This window comes from Taudactylus pleione, unplaced genomic scaffold (assembly GCF_031769625.1).
Source record: "Taudactylus pleione unplaced genomic scaffold, aTauple2 ptg000105l, whole genome shotgun sequence".
In the NCBI taxonomy this organism is placed as follows: Eukaryota; Metazoa; Chordata; class Amphibia; order Anura; family Myobatrachidae; genus Taudactylus; species Taudactylus pleione.
The window spans coordinates 7,019,115-7,037,211 of NW_028284507.1; the positions used below are offsets into that span (position 1 = coordinate 7,019,115).

Here is an 18,097-nt window from a genome sequence, read left to right on the forward strand (position 1 = left end):
ATGTGGACGTATACACCGCATACACTATCAGCACCAATGACTCCCTAAATATGTAACTGTAGAAAAAAAACATAATTGTGTAGGATAATATGAAAGAAATTTAATACTCAGAATTTATGTCTGACTTTGTGGCCAGCTGGGTGGCTGGTCGTCATCTTCTTGTCATTATAATGGGCCTAATTTTATGTATAGGCCTGGAGCTGTGGTTACATCCGTCCCATTATTAATCTGGCCCTCAGTGTGAGTAAAAAGTAGCTATGTTATGGCTGTTCCAGGAATGGCACATCGCTATTATCTTTATCACTCAAAAATGTAACCCTTTTGAAGGATAAGGGCTATCCATTGTAGCCTAAACTGTATCAAGTTATCTGTCACTGTATTACAGAGTTACATAGTTAACAAGGGTGAAAACAAGATAAATGTCCATCAGTTTACCCTATGCTTAGGTTATTATAGCTATTCTGAGCCAGAGAAACACAAAACATACCTACAAATGCCAATTCATCATTATTGTGGGGGACAAATAGCCTTCCCAGCATTATACTGGAACTCCTGTTAATTATTTGGCTCAGTACCTCCAATAACACATTCTAGGTTGTGCCAACTTCTATTACTAATATCAAAAGTGTTACATGCATTAGTCAATGAGTAAAAAGCCTCATAAAAACATGTTTTGTTATAATAATCAGTTATATCCTTTAGCCTCATATAGTATAATTTGTTATACAGAAGGGATAGGAATTTTGCCTTAATTTGTTATGGTATTGTCTTTCTTTATTGTCCATACTACATAAGGTTAGGTCACCCTATGTCAGAGGTTCTCAAACTTGGTCCTCAGGACCCCACTCAGTTCACGTTTTCCAGGTCACCCAGCAGGTGCATAGTGTGACACGTTTTAAAAGTTCCACAGGTGAAGCTAATTATTTCACTTGTGACTGTGAGGAGACCTGGAAATCATGCCCTGTTTGGGGTCCAGAGGACCAAGTTTGCGAACCTGTGGTCTATGTACATCACTTCGGCCTCCTCTTATGCTAATGACTATAAAGTGGGAGTGGTTAATTAGGCCATAATAAAATGTCGCTTGTATAGAAAATTTTAATACTGTGGGGGTTTTTTACTTATTTTTTTCCTATTGAATCACTTCTTCACATTTAAAAGAAATATTTGAAATGATCCTGTCTGCGGAGAGTAGAGAACAGCTATAAAAATGTCAGTTTTTTTCCCGAAGCGTTGGGAGATACTTGGCATCTCACATCCTAGATAATGATTTTATTTAATAAAATATGGGGATAATTTTGAGAACAGTTTCAGATTCCCCTAATGGAAAGTAAGAAAGAATTGCAGAAAAACACTGCAGACTCCCTAGAACTTAGCAGACATATACTAGTGAAGTAGTGTAGACAGACCGGCGTTATTTGTGCTGTTAGCATACAGTGCTTGCTTAATGTTCTTTTCTCGTTTACTGTTTTCTATACAGAGACAAAATCAAATTAGGCCTCCACAAACTGCATGGCGTTCAACCAGGAGGAGACACCTACATGCATGAGGGAATTGAGAGGGTAAGAAAAATACAGCAACTGTTCCTGGACACTGGCCCTGATTCAGAGCCGGACGCTCTGAAAGAGCGCTCGCTCTGAATCAGGGCGTTTTTTTTTATTTTTGGAGCGGCCTCCTGGCCGCTCGCATAGCTGGGGGTGACCACCCACAGCTATAGCGAGCGGCCATGATGATGGTCGCGATGGTCAAGACCATCGCGACCATCGGGCTTGCGACGAGACCCTTGTGGTAGGGTCTCGTTCAACGCAGTGGGGCCGCCCCTAAACGGCAGGTGTTCTCATGGTAACGCCTCCGTTTGGGCAGCCACCCCCCCAGCCCGCCCACCAAAGGGGGCGAGCTGTCACTCAACATCGACAGCTCGCCCCCTTTGGGGCGAGACCCGGAGCGACGGTTTGCCCGTCGCTAGCCGGGTCTCGCGCATGCGCACGACGGAGCCGGCTATTCCCCCCTGGACAATCCTATGTACATGATCATAATTGCAGACACTGAGAAAAGGCTTACATTGCTTTATTAGCCCATGTTCCGCAGACACACAGATTATAGTTCTATAGTTCCCTGTAGTTCTGCCCTTTGGTACTGGCTTATGTGGTTTATCCTAAAAAAATAGATAACAACCCTGTACCTCCAATAAAATATCTGACCCTACATATTCACCCATCATACCACTGTGCAGCAAAATACACCCATACTGCCTTTGGAAATTGGAACCAATGGCACTTTCAGAATAAGCCAATACGTTTTTTATATGCAAATAAGTCAACGATTATGATAAAATATATATGATATATGTGTTTCCTGTGTGTGCAAATTGTCCACTGATAATATAATTTATGGATGAGATCAATTGATTCAGTTACCTCCACTGTACTGTGGGGCTCTCCCCATGCCCACTGCAGCATAATTTGCACTTTTACTTCAGTCATGGTGGATCCACAGGACATGTACTTGCCCTGCAGCTGTAGCCTCCGGAGTAACTGAATGCTGCCCATCACGCCACAGGGCTGCCACGGCAGTGCTATGACACTATTTAGTTGTGTAATGGGGAAAATCAGCACACATGGGACTAGGGCTGTCTGATATACATATCAAAAAGAAGGTGCTTTAATATTATTATAATTTTATTTCTGTTGCACCAATTATATTATTCCGGGCTCTACAGAGAATATGGAATTATTTCACATAAGCGTACAGTGTAATTACCCTAACTGGAGTCAGGAGTGACAGGAGCGGGGTTGTGGTGGGTAGTGATTTCTTGGGCCCAGGCTTGTCTGTTGGGCACAGGCTAATCATGGAGGTTGAGGAATGCCCATCTGGCGAGCACAGCAGACTTGTAGCAGTGCACATATGCTTTTGAGTAAATGAGCGATCGTGGCCATGCCTCATATTTAGCCACACCCCCTCTACCACACGGGCAAACACCACCCATATCCGGCCCTGGTTGGAATTGTACCCATGATCCCAAAGCTGTGGGATAACAATGATATCCATTGTGCCACTATGCTGCCTGGCCTAAAAGATATATATTAGCATATGGGCTTTTGATTCATGCTGTTATTGCATTTTAAGTCAATGAAATTGTGGTGATCAATGTCACTCTTTTCTTCTTATTAATCCAGGCAAGTGAACAAATCTATCATGAGAATTACAAAGGTATGTGATAATGATGATTGTTTATTTTCCTATATTTTATTTTTAAGTAATCCTATAAACTCTGCAGGACCACATGTATTTTGCCCATAGGACCAGACCAATTTACACTAGAGATGTGCGGGTTCGATTTCATTCGGTTCATATCGTCAAATTATCGCAAGTTCGGATTAGTTCGGATTTCTCTTATTGGCTATCCAAAACATGTGACAGCCGGATAGCCAATATGATGCCGTTTTTGAGATCCGACATATCTGAGTAAAACCGAACCGCACATCTCTAATTGACACATGTTCCCTATAAATCACTTTCACCACAAAAAACGCAATGATTTATTTATTTACTGTTTTAATTTCATGACAGATTGACTTAATATTATATCAGGAAACCTATCCGTTTTATTTATTTATTTGGTAATATTTATTTGGTTATATAGCACCAGCATATTCTACTGCACTTTACAATTGGGAACAAAATAGTAATAATACAAGACTGGTAATAACAGACACACATAGCGATAAGAGGGCCCTGCTTGCAATAAGCATTAATACCCAAGGATAGGTGCTACCAATTGCATATTGGTCCAGCCAGATTGCAGAGGTTCTTGGTGGGCTGTATGACCTAATCACACAGGAATGCTGGCCTGAGGTCAGCGGGATGTATGATTGCAGAAAGACAACATATGTAGTTATGTGTGGACTGTAAGGTTCTGCACTAACAATAATAACTAACAATAATAATAATAATAGACAGTGGTTTTTGGTTCATGAATTGATCAATGCATTTAAGCTTACATACTGTACATATACATATAAATATTACCCACACTAGATGTAGGTTATGGACTGCTTCCCATCCATATACTAAGGCAGGCCAGTTCCTTTGCAAGCATAGCTGGCAGTAGTGCGCCACCAGAAAGTCAACGGAGACACCTCACAGCAGAATGTACAATTACATCCCATTGGATAAAGGGTTTAATCGTCATTTATTGAGACATCTACGTATCTAATTATATTATGTGAAAGTGGGAATTTTATCAGAGCCTCATTTCTACAATCTCCAGGTTTTACTGACTGGGATATGCCATAATGCTTACACTTATTTAACGAGTGTAATATACAAGTCAGTAAAGAAGATTTTAAACCGTACATCGCTACTATTGATTACTGTTGCACAGATATGGGAGCTTACTCTTAGCACTGTTGCTTTTTTTATGAGTAACTGATTTATTTTCATTTTCAGCTCTCCCTACTCTATGACATGTGTTTTTGGATTTATCTCCATTTTAATTTACTTTCCATATCCTAGCTATACTCTCCATATGTCATTCACAAATACAGTGGCACAGAGGAATAATAACAGATACAGGAGTCTATTTACTAAGCTGTGTTAGGAGATAAAGTGTACGGTGATACGGTACCAGCCAATCAGCTCCTAACTGCCATTTTTCAAACACAGCCTGTGACATGGCAGTTAGGAGCTGATTGGCTGGTACCGTATCACCGTACACTTTATCTCCTAACACAGCTTAGTAAATAGACCCCTAATTGTTTTACGTCTTAGCTGTTAAACATTAAACAGTACCTCCAATAACTTTGCCTACTGTACTGTATATAAAATAAGAATCAATGTGCTGGCCATTAACAACTTACTGCAGTATAAAGCCTGATACCTGAAATAGGACTTCCACCTATCTGCAAGTCCACAAATCTAGGCATCTTTTCCAGTTTGCAAATGACCCATAGAGCAATATTATTTATTAAGGAGCCGGTTGTCACAGCTGCCAATTATCGGTGACTGCCAATAGTTTAAAACTGACAATAGGAATAAATGCTAAACAAGCCTGGTCACCATTTATTCCTATTGCTGTTTAAAACTACAGATGCCTCCTTTTGTGGTTCAAGTGGCGCCAAATAGCCTCTTCTCTGCGTGCCAGGCCCTATGCGATTCGGTCAGTGTGTCTTAGAAGTGACAAAACTACATTGCTGGCGTTCACTGGGCCTGATCTCATACACCGCAAATGGACAATATTTTTTATACTTCGTTTGCGTAGAAGTCACACTGCGCATGTGCTGCGATGGCCCTGTGATGGCGGTGGTCACAGTAAGGATTTATTCACAAAGTGATTGATGTGACCGTTTGTGTGTGGCAAAGGGTGGTGGCGACTCAAACGCAGGCGTGACGTGACTGTTATCATGGCGTGTCTTAGACATGGGTCTTGTACGCATTTGCCAAGGCTCCGGCATCTCAGTTCCGACAGCCATTCTGAGCAACCATAGGGCTATTTAGAAGTTCGATGATTGACCAATGTGCTGCCAATGGTTGTGTCTTTGTACGCAAGTGGCGAATTTGAGACGTCAGCAGCTGCGACATTTGCATATTTTCGCACAGCCGCTACATACAAAGACTCAGCAGTGTTACCATTTGCATCCATCTCTGAATCAGGCCCAATGGCCATTCTAGCTTGCGACTTTTGTACATTTGTGTTTGATTGAGTCTGAAACTGTGTAAATGGGCTCTGATGAGCTAGCATGGCACCCTGCAGCCAGGATCACTGCTGCAGCACCGCTGGACCGTCTTCTAGACACTCCTGACAGGCACCCTGCAGTCTGTGCCCCTGATTGGTGCGTTCTCACTTACCTGTGCTAGAGGCAGGTCGGCACAGGACGCTATTTAACCCTGTTATGGCTCTGTCTATGTTTCAACTAGGATGCAAAATGTAAAGAAAAATACAGTACGCTACTTATCTCAGCACGTTTCAGTCGCGTCAGGCATCTCACGCCACATGGCATAAATACGCTCAGTGTATGAGGACACATTGTATTGGCCAAAGCTGCCAATGATCGGCAGCTCTGACAACCTGCTACTTATTCCAATAAATTGTATTAATAACTCATTTGTTGGTGTTCATGAAACCACACCTGGAGCGTCCTAGTAAGTATACCATTTCCCTCCCCGCAGGTTACAGGACAGCAAGTGTTATCATTGCTCTGACTGATGGGGAGCTGCACGAGGACCTGTTTTATTATGCAGAACTAGAGGTACAGATCACATAACAAAAACCACACTGGAAAATACTGTAGCAACAATGTATTGTTCACATTGAAAAAGAAACAGCACTATAAAGCCTCGTACCCACAGTTTTTTTAAATGCTAGTAAAAACCATATAAAAGGGTTTGACAGTAGAAAACTAATTTGTAGTCTGACCACAGCCTCTATTGCATGTACTAGTGTTACGTAGTGTTTTTTGTTTTGTTTGCAATTTAATTTTCCGAAAAATCTTGCCTATCCACATATGTTTCCCATTGGTAAACACATCATACGGTCCTGCATGGGACTGCAGATGAGCTCCAGGCTCTAGCAACTAATGCCTATTGGACTAGAATTAAAATACGCTAATACCACACTATTGGGTACCTGTGACAGACAGGCTAGACTTTGATGATGCTGCATTATGGATGGATGGTAAATTGTGAAACCATTCCACTCCCCATTACTAGAGTGTGACAGTCAGCAGTCTGCCAATCTGAACGTTGGCTTCAGAAACCAAATGAGCAGTTGCAAGAAATATTGGGCCTGATTCAGAGCTGAACACTCTGACCAGAGCGCTCGCTCTGAATCAGGGCCCTCCTACCTTTTTTTGGAGCGTCCTCATGGACGCTCGCATAGCTGTGGGTTACCACCCACAGCTATAGCGAGCGACCATGATGATGGTCGTGATGGTCTTGACCATCGCGACCATCGCGCTTGCGACGGAGACCCTGCGGTAGGGTCTCGCTGCCGCAAGCCCTGGAGTGATTTTGGCTCTATCAGAGCCAAAATCACTCCCACTGACATGTCACTATGACATGATAGTGATGTCAGTGGGGCCGGCTTGAGACGGTGGGCGTTCCCATGGGAACGCCTCCGTCTGGCAGGCACGCCCACCAAAGGGGGCGTGTTGTCAATCAACATCGACAGCACGCCCCCTTTGGTGCGAGACCCGGAGCGATGGTGAGCCCGTCGCTCGCCGGGTCTCGCGCATGCGCACGATGGAGCTCCCTCTGTCGTGCGCATGCGCAGTGGGGAACATCGACCCGCTTGCGAGCGTCCTGCCGCTCGCGAGCGGGTCTGAATGACCCCCATAAACCATAATATTAATGATGAAATTGAGTAGTGTTGACCTCAGCTGGGCCTCACTGAGTGATCAATCAAAAATGAGGAAACTGTCATCAAAAGCACCATCGTTATACCTTTGTATATTTATAAAGTATAACAGAATTTAAAAAAAATCCTACGTGAGAATTCATTGTCATCAAATAGTATGGAGGCTTATGGGAAAGTCTTTGTAACACGGACGTATGTGCAACTGTTATTTGTGTTTTAGGCTAACAGATCGCGTGAGCTGGGAGCCCAAGTTTATTGTGTGGGAGTGAAAGATTTCAATGAGACCCAGGTATGTTGTCTCTATTATATTTGTGCCAAGTGAGTGGGAGCTTTGTGATTTTAGATGTGAGGATACCTTACAGTAACTTTGTTGTTTCCTGACTTCACCTTTAGTTGGCTCAACTTCAAATATTTGCAAGAACTGTGTGTGTGTGCATATAAATAAATAAATATATATATATATATACATATACAATATATACAGTTCTTCTAGCTGGGGAAGGGGTTGTATTGGGAAGCTATATTTCTGCAACGTTTGATCACCAGTCCAAGCCTGCAAGTAAGATTAGCAAGAGAATAAGTAAATTACACAACTTCTTTAATAAAATAAAACATTTCTTAAATTGTGTTTACGAACGGCTTAGTGGAATCTGCCTTTATGTCATATCCCAGGACGATGAAAATAAACAGCTGTCTGCCATGGCTGAAAATCAAAAAAGGAAGCCAGAAATAATGTGATACATTTAATAAAAATAGCCGGCTAATACAATGCAATAAATTAAATTCCAATAAAGTCGCCAGAAGGATAAAACCCCTGTAATTGTTGTATGACTTTAAAGGGCTTTCTTTGTATTAAAACTGCTGTAGGGATCCACTTACTCTAGTGGTCCACCATAGGATCCTCAGGCCACTTTAAGTTAGGGGTGGGCAATTAGCGGCCCCCCAGCTGTTGCCTCCGGACATACCCTGCCACAGTTTTGCTATTTGGACATGCTAATACTGTTGCAAGGCATGCTGGGATGTGTAGTTCAGCAACAGCTGGAGGGCCACTTATTGCCCACCCATGGTTTAAGTGTATGTATTAAAGTAGGTGATAATCAGTTTATATATCTAATTTATTTTATAAATCTATGACTGTATAGAAGTGCATATGTTATTACACCTGCCTTTTGTGATAGATAGATAGATAGATAGATAGATAGATAGACAGACAGACAGACAGACAGACAGACAGACAGACAGACAGACAGACAGACAGACAGACAGACAGACAGATACTGTAGATAGATAGATACTGTAGATAGATAGATAGATAGATAGATAGATAGATAGATAGATAGATAGATAGATAGATAGATAGATGGGATCTTACGAGAGAGAGAGCGAGAGAGAGAGATAATATCCTACAGTGTACAATGTTCCTGAAATATAACTCTTCTTTATACTTTTGCCCCGGGGACTCAGCTGGCACGGATAGCTGACAGCAAGGCTCATGTCTTCCCAGTAAATGGTGGCTTTGAGGCTCTTCATGATGTCATAGGCTCAGTAAGTAATGTGAATGTTCTGTGCTATTAAACTCTTTTGTATCTCCTTTATCCTCATGCAAGGACAGATTCAACAGACAAAATAATTAAGTCCCCAATTAACCCACCCCATCAAATTACACATTTTGTGCCATGTTCTTCTTATTAGTTACCTTTAAATAAAATTGTTATGGTGTACTAAAAACACAATGTGAACCTCTTCTGTAAGTACTTTTCCATCCATAGACCTGCTTTCCATACCTTCATGCTTTTCTGTATGTTGCTATTTCCTTTGTTGGATATCACTGAGGCTGGACTACATCTTTCCCATTCACCTCCACCCTACAAGGCATTGTAGTCCAGTAGGGTGCAGTTAAAATGTAAAAAAAATGCATTTAAAAGAAACATATTATAACAAAGTCTATTTTGTGATGTTCAGTTGGATATCATTTTGTTTAATAATATAACAAAACAATAACCACCCGTTACATGTATTTCACAACTGACATTCTATCAAACCTGTCAGCTATTTATACAATAGATTCTGGTTTATTATTATAGGATTGGCTGACATGTATAATTAGATCGCAGCATGTCTGCAGGTCAGGGCATATTTATTCATTTATGTGGAATGATTCATGTAATAAGTGCGTTGTTGTATTTCATGGGGGTTACTGTATGTACAGAGCCTTTACTAGAGATTTTAACACTTAGGGCAGTGATTTTCAACCTATTCAACTCGAGGCACACTACACAAGATTTTAAAATTGCCAAGGCACACCATCCGTCTATGCGGTGTACGTGACCAGGCCCGCCAACAGCCGCGGCAGGCCCGGGTAACAGGGGTGTGTGGCCTAATTGCTGGAGGCATGACCACGCCCCCTTCGTGAAAAAAAATATATATATTTTCAGCGCCTCGAAGCGGCGCTGCGTGCTGGCAAGGGGGGCACTCTAAGCCCCCTCAGCCCGGAGCAAAGCCAGGGGGGTGCGATGAGTGTGATCGCTCCCCCCCCCACTGGCATAGGAGACTGCTGTGGCTGCTGTCTCCCACTGCAGCTTCTGTTAGGGAGGTGGGGCAGCGTCGGACCAGGGCCCCCGCCGGGCCCCTTAGGAAGCCTTGGCCCGGGTAATTCGTACCCGTCCCCCCCCCCCTCTCGGCGCCCCTGTGCGTGACCAATGAAAATACATAACCATTGGCTCTCACATAAAAATATACACACATATTGGCTTCCACAGGAATCAAACTCACTACATTGGCCTCCACAGGAATAAAACACAGTACATTGGCCTCCTCAGGAATAAAATATAAAACACACTACAGTACAAGTGCGCTAAGTTGACCACCACGGCACACTTGACAACCGCTCGCGGCACACTAGTGTGCCACGGCACAGTGGTTGAAAAACACTGACTTAGGGCAAGAAGTAAACTTGATACCCTCCAAGTCGTCAATTGTAGGCATGTGACCATAAAAATTGTATTCCCTGCACCCTCTACAGATATAATTTATTATTTATATGCTACTTATTGGTATAGAGCATGTAAAGGAATTATTTGAGGAATTACACTATCAGTAACTAAGAGTAATCTGTATCTTAGGGGGAGATTTATCAAAGCTTGGAGAGAGATAAAGTACCAACCAATCAGCATCTGTTAATTTTCAAACACAGCCTGTAAAAAGACTGCAGCTGATTGGTTGGTACTTTATCTCTCTCCAGTTTATCTCTCTCCAAGGTTTGATAAATCTTCTCCATGGGGCCCCATTTAACAATGAGACATAACCCCTTTAGCACTCACTAATGGGGTTATGTCCTCCTTTCAATATCTTTTCAAACAGCCGTAAACTAAAGGGGCACATCCATTAGGTGATATTACGATATCGTTATGGTTCAATCGCTCATTAATCGTGCATGAATCGGGCACTAAAATGTTGGAAACGACCAGCGATGTGCACTCCCCCTGGTCGTTTCCGTCATCAATCATCGCCTGAACATGCCGGTCAATCTGCCGATAATGACAGATTGGCCATGTTCAGGGATGAGGGAGGGTGCCTGCACTGAATGATATATCGTTCAGTGTGGGCTCTACACAGTTTAACGAACAACTGAATGATAACGATATCGTTATCGTTCAGTTCTTCACTAGTCGGCAAGTGGATGTGCGCCTTAAGATTACCGCTGTTTGCCACTGTATCGCTTACGCCATCTATAGATGGCGAGATGGATACGTCTTTGCTGTGTCCCTGCCGGGTGAATGTTTCATGCGCATGTGCAGGCTGGCTGTCGCTCCTGCACATAGCACAGCAGCCCGTCGCTGGCAGCGGAGGTTAGGCTGCCTGCAACAGAGCAGAAGATGCCGCTGAACCTCGCTGGAGAGGAAAGTAATGTTAAATACTAATGGCATATTAGCAGTATCACTGCAATACTAAATGAAATATGCCGCTGGTATTAAGGTACTGTATATTGTTAAATGGAGCCCTTAGTATTGATAGCACAACTAACAACGTGTGGTAACTTTACTAAAGCTTCTAAAAAGAAAGGAATGGAGGAGCTGCCAATATCAAACAATCAGTCTATAACTATCTTTTTCTTGAATGTACTATATAAATGATAGCTAGAATCTGATTGGTTGCAATAGCTCTGCTTTCCTATTTCAAATTTGTATTATATATGTTGTGTGCAGTTTAGATAGAAACAAACGTATTTCTAAGAAAGAAAAGCAGAAGAAAAAAGCTGTGTAACAGTGCTCAGTTCCAAGAAAAATACTTTAGGGTAATTGGTCCATTATCCCAAATCTTTATTGAGTGGTTATAGGTCAAATGCATTACCAAATAAGACAAAACACATTAAAATGAGCCATGATGGTCCACTCCATACATGTCAATTCCAATAAATGTTAAAATAACACAGCTGTAGATCACATACAGTACAATGCAATTATATACAAAGCATTTATAATCACTTCGCAACATGTAATGTATAGATTAAAAGTTATTGTTTCAGTGCATTGATATCGAGATAATGGAGAAAACTGATACTTTCCTACTGAATGCTAATCAAATAAAAAAAAAACACTGGCAAAGTCAATGAAAAAAAATAACATATGAAAGTGTGCACCCCCCCCCCCCCCCGATGGTTCCCAAACCATACCCCCCCCTTAACGCACCCTAAACCTAAAACTCCCGGGTGGGGGTTGCCTGACCGTAATCTCCCCCCCGGGGGTGCCTAAAACTAAACCCCCATCCCCAGTCAAACTGTATACTTACCCGGTTGTGGATGATCGGGATGGCGGGGGTTGGGATGCCGATGCCGGTATCCTGATGTTGTTCGGGATATTGTTGTCGGCCTTATGGCGGGCGACAGGATACCGGCGTTGGTATATCGATGTCCGGGATCCCGGCCGCTGGGAAACTACCTACATCCTATCCCAAGCTGCAGACCTTAGTAATTAAATGTTTGAAGCCCCTATAATGAACACTACTGGTGGCTTTGAGCAGACCCATACAGTTTTATTTGACCCAGGTTTTTGTTTTTCCTAGAGGTGCACAATATTATATGAAGCATTCCATGTGCTTTGTGCCATGACATAATCTATCATATAATAAGTTTATTTATTCATTGTAAGATAAAAAATATTTCATTAGATAACTGCAGTATGTTAGGATTTATTGCATAAGTGACCAAACCAACCCAAATGTTTGACTAGGGGGTAAATTTACTAAAGTGAGAGTTTTTAGAAGTGAGTTTTAAAAGTGATGTTGCCCATAGCAACCAATCAGATTCTAGCCTTTATCTTCTAGAAGGTGCTAGTTAAATGTTACGTAGAATCTGATTGGTTGCTATGGGCAACATCCCTTTTAAAACTCACTTCTAAAAACTCTCACTTTAGTAAATTTACCCCCAGGTGTTTCGTAATTCTCTCTAGATATTTCAGGTTGTTAACTGTTTATATAATGTGTTCACACTTGCACTCACTGAAGGCAGCCATTTTGTGGGCTGTACCAATATTCACTAAGGGGTCTTTTTACTAAGCAGTGTTAGGAGACAGAGTGAAAAGTGATAAGAAAGTGATTAGGTGGCAGCCAATCAGCTCCCAACTGTAATCTAACAAGCTGTGAAATACAAAAGGAGAGAGAAGGGCTTGTTGCTGGGGCACTCTTATACGGAATATCCACATCAAATATCATGTATAAATTATAACTTTTAATTCATGTAATTAAAATTGTATTTGCCCCCTAATTGCATAAGATAAGGTTACATATATCAAGAGCGATAATGATAATCCTGGATAGTTCTATGTCACTATTATGTGCCATATAATATTGCAAAATTAGCAGGGTGAGCTCCAAAGTAGCTTGATTATCACATTTATATTCACATCTATATTTTTTTGTGGCACATGTCAACTTGCACTTATAATTAAGATTATACATTAATGATGTTTAACACTAATATTTTTAAATATATTTCTATTTAATTATATAATATTGAGTTTTTAACACTAATATTATTATATATTTACATTTAATTTTATAATATTGAGCAGTTCTCTTATCTTAACCTTTTTATTCATTTAATTTTAACTTGTATATTTTCAATTTTATCTTACTTCATCCACACTTGGAATTAGTTCTTTTAAATTACCCTTCAATATCTGTTCTAAACCATATTACCTAGGATAAGCATAATTAATTTAATAGGATTTCACATGCCCTGCTTATGTACTGGCTCAGGACAAATGTCAATCTGCCCCAGCAACAGGCCCTTCTCTCTCCTTTTTGTATTTCTTGGCATACCATGGGCTTTGGGAGCACCACAAACGACAACGGATATGTTATAATACCCAAATGTAGAATTGTTGGTATTTACTATTATGGTTCTGTGCGGTACCCTCCCTTTTTTTGGTTCCAATCTCACAGGCTGTGTTTGAAAAATGACAGTTGGGAGCTGATTGGCTGGCACCTTATCACTTTCTTATCACTTTTCACTCTGTCTCCTAACACTGCTTAGTAAATAGACCCCTAAGAGTGAAGCCTATTAATTCAGTGGCAGCCAATCACATTACTATCTTTTTGATAGGCTGTGTTTCATGAATATTCATGTGTCAGTAAAGTGACTGGCTCCCACTGAATTTCTAGGTTTCACTCACATAAGGGGAGATGTACTAAGATCTTTAAAGTGATAAATTGGAGAGTGATAACCTACCAGCCACTCAGCTTCTAACTGTCATGTTACAGGTTGTGTTTTAAAAAAGACAGTTTCCAGAGCTTAGTACATCTGGCCCTTAGTGAATAACATTTGGGTTAGTTTGGACTAGAGATGAGCGGTTCGGATTCTGTGGAATCCGAACCGCTCCGAACATTGGGGATCCGAGTCCACCCGAACCCTGTTCGGGTGTTCACCGCCTGACTCGGATCCCCGTTCGGGGCCGAACGGCGGCCGCCTGATGTCGGATTCTCACTAGAGAATCCGACATCAGGTCTCCTCGCGTGTAGGGCAGAGCGCAGTGATAGCGCTCTGCCCTACACAGACACAGACACACAGCCACCAGCGGCAGCTGTGTGTTTGTTACAGCAGCCAATGAGAGTCACACAGACTCTCATTGGCTGCTGCACGGAGGGAGCCGGCTGGAGCTCACACATGAGCTCCGTCTTCCGGCTCCCTCCTCAGCGTGTGACAGAGCGGACGGCGCGGGAGCGGGGATACAGGTAAGTTTTTATTTTTTTATTTGTGCAAGGGCCGGGGGCGCTACTGGGGGGGGTCTGCTACTGGGGGGGCTATACTACTGGGGGGCCATACTACAGAGGGGCCTGCTACTGGGGGGGCTATACTACTGGGGGGCGGTCTGCTACTGGGGGGCCATACTACTGAGGGGCCTGCTACTGGGGGGGGCCATACTACTGGGGGGGTTTACTACTACTGGGGGGGGGCCTGCTACTGGGGCAGCCTACTACAGGGGGGGCCATACTACAGGGGGGGCCCATACTTCAGGGGGGGCTACTACTGGGGCAGCCTACTACTGGGGGGGGCCTGCTACTGGGGCAGCCTACTACTGGGGGGGCATACTACTGGGGGGGCCATACTATTGGGGGGGCATACTACTGGGTGGCATGCTAATGGGGGGCATACTACTGGGGGGGCCTGCTAATGGGGGGCATACTACTGGGTGGCATGCTAATGGGGGGCATACTACTGGGGGGGCCTGCTAATGGGGGGCATACTACTGGGGGGCATTCTACTGGGGGCACTGCATAGTGGACCCTACTACTAAGGGGACTGCATAGGGGGCACCACTGCTGGGGACATTGTGTAAGGGACACCGCTACTGTGGGCATTGTGTAAAAGGGTCACTACTGTGGGCATTGTGTAAAAGGGGCACTACTGTGTGTCGTAACATAAATAAGAGACACTACTTTATGGTGTAATGTGAATCAGGCCCTATGTGCGGTGTAATGCGAATAAGATTGTGCACTGTGACTCCTAGGGCCGTAGCCCACTTTGTAAACAAGTACTGTGACTCTGCTGGCCGTACCCCACTGGGTGGGTGCACTTCTTTTCATTTCTGCCACTGCTGTGTGGCAATGTGTCATAGATGTGTTTTATACTGTGGTGTCTGTGTCGTTGTGCCGCTGCTTTGTCGCTTAGTAACCAGTCAGCTCACTGCAACCTTTGGCCAATAATGTTGAAAACAATATTATAAGCTGTGATATGGTCTAAATTGACTGGAAATTAATGTTATTGAGGTTAATAATACTCTAGGAAGAAAAAAAAGACCAATTTATGTGATTTTAGCTTTTTTTGTCAATTTTTGTAAAAAAATCAAAATCCAAATCCAAAGCTAGTCACCGCAGTTTGGCAAATCCAAATCCAAAGCCGGACGACGAATTAGAACCAAATCCAAATCCAAATCCGACAAAAATGGTCCGGCGCACATCCCTAGTTTGGACACTTATGCAATACATTCTAACTAGGAAGCAATGATATCACCGAGGACGGCACAGTATGGTGCACAAAGAATCTTTTAAGCTGGTGATGTAATTGATTCTTATAACTAGATAGGCTGCATACTTGAATATGAATATTGGTATAAAGTACAAAATGGCTGTCTCCACCTTGAATACGCAATTGGTACAATGAAATATACAATGCTTATACTGTATAACATCCTAAAAACAACAGAATAGTTAATCACATAAATATATATTTTGTAGATTGTACTGCTCCTGTTCAGTATATATACATTTACTTTTAGATCCAAGTTATTATTCTTGTTAATATGTAACCAACTATACAATGTTAGCTTTTCTTTGTTTGACCATGCTCACATTATAATCAGCTTGAATATGCTCAATATTAGAAGTCACAAACCCATCTGTAGAGGAACAAAGGCAGGAGGAGGTCTAAAATGTGTAGATTATATCAGCTTTTTAAGTTTAATAAGCAGATCTACTTAAATTACCCTAAATAGATTATACTGAGCAAAACATAATTACTGGTGAAAAAAATATCAAACAGGTTCCAGCAAAACCCAGATTGTGTTTTCTGTCTGTATAGCCCTGTGGGCAAGTATGAATATTCCATACAGATCCAGGCATGCAGCTTCAGTCAATGAGAAAAACAACATTCATCCTGACAGGCCTCATCTTCTCAATACATTTACAAAGCTGAAATTTGATTACTGTGCTTGAAGCAGTTAATAAAAAACATCACTGACTAGAAGTCACAATCTGACAGGTATGAACTGAGAGGGACAAGCTTTACTAGTAGCTCCAACTACAGCAGCAACATAAGAAGGTAGAAGAAATGGCAATAGGCAGGACCAAGTTTATTTTCCAAAAAATCCTGATATCTGTCACTGGAAATCTGCAGCTTGGAATAATTATTTTTCCAGAATGAACATTGCTGAGGGACTGTGAATCAGATCGTATAACTGTTACTACTGCATGTGTCACCCAATAAACAGCAAGGGATTATTTTCATAAGCGGCAAATGTCATGTCACGTGGTTGGCCCATCCAGTTTCGAATTTATGGAACCCCTATTTAGGGCCCCAGTAAAAGTCATAACTTTGCTGTTTATTTGGTCATTTTGCAGGCTGTGTTTGAAAAATAATAGCTGATTGGTTGGTACTTTATCTCTCTCTACTTTATCCCTCTCAAAGGTTTGATACATCTCCCCCATGTACCAATAACATCAGCAAAGAGTAATATTTTACAGCGCAAATACTTCAGAAACTCAGATGGTGAAATAGACCAGAACATAGTCTTAACCACAATTACTATGAACAGAGACAGGAAAAACAGACATTATGCATGACAGTGGGGGAGATGTATTACAGCATTGTGCCACTATAACTCTTCCTGCTTCGCCTCTTTACTGAGGTGAAGCAGAGAGGGCTGCCAGCAGAAATTGGGGGGCCTGGTACTGATAAAATAGGCAGGCCCCCCTGGTGGAGGGGGGGAGCACAAGGCAGGGAAGGCTGAAGTAGGAGGGAGGCAGAGGGGAGGGACGGCTGAACCTTAATGGGGAGGGGGCACAGGGCAGGGGAAGATGGACTGGGGCAGGCACAGGGGAGGGAAGGCTGGCTAGAGTAGGGGAGAGGCACAGGGCAGGGAAGGCTAGCAGGACTTTGGGGGGGGGGGTGCGCGCAGTGCATTAGGACCTATATACTTACCAGGCTACCTACAGCTGGTCCGGAGAGAGCTGGGGCAGTTATGCACCGGCAGCCAGCTAGAAACAACGCAGGCGGCAATGGCATTTCAAATATGGCACCGGCCGCGAGACAATCACAGCCCGCCGACCAGCAGCCAATGAGGAGCGGCCGCTCCTGATTGGCTGCTGGCCCGCGAGCTGTGATTGGCTCGTGGCCGGTGCCATATTTGAAGTGCCACCGGCAGCACTGTTGTTTCCTGGCTCACTGCCACCCGGGCCACTGCTCTCTCGTGCGCGAGACTATGGGCCCGGCAGTCCTCCCCTGATGGCGGCCCGGGAAGCAGTACCGACAAGATGTAATAATATCTTGTTTGCTGGAATGTAACAACACATAAATACATGGGGTAGAGGCAGTATTAGTGCATATAGCGTGCGCTGATACCACTCCCCCCCCCCCCCCCATATTGCCAGGTGATACATATCCCCCAGTGTCTCTGAGATTATGATGATTTTGATAATGTGCTTCAACGTAAAGTGACTGTTTAATACAAAGAAGCAGTGAAGTTTCTATAT

The 18,097-nt window shown here is 42.9% G+C and overlaps 1 protein-coding gene across 1 annotated transcript in view; it reads left to right on the plus strand.

Moving 5' to 3' along the window:
* The window catches only part of ANTXR1 (ANTXR cell adhesion molecule 1), a 214,361-nt gene that overhangs the window by 87,214 nt on the left and 109,050 nt on the right, over positions 1-18,097 (plus strand). Inside the window, exons 4-8 of the mRNA XM_088470809.1 lie at positions 1,478-1,559; positions 3,174-3,207; positions 6,166-6,245; positions 7,572-7,640; positions 8,816-8,896. Of these exons, the coding sequence (XP_088326935.1) occupies positions 1,478-1,559; positions 3,174-3,207; positions 6,166-6,245; positions 7,572-7,640; positions 8,816-8,896 (346 nt within the window). The remainder of the gene's footprint in view (positions 1-1,477; positions 1,560-3,173; positions 3,208-6,165; positions 6,246-7,571; positions 7,641-8,815; positions 8,897-18,097) is intronic.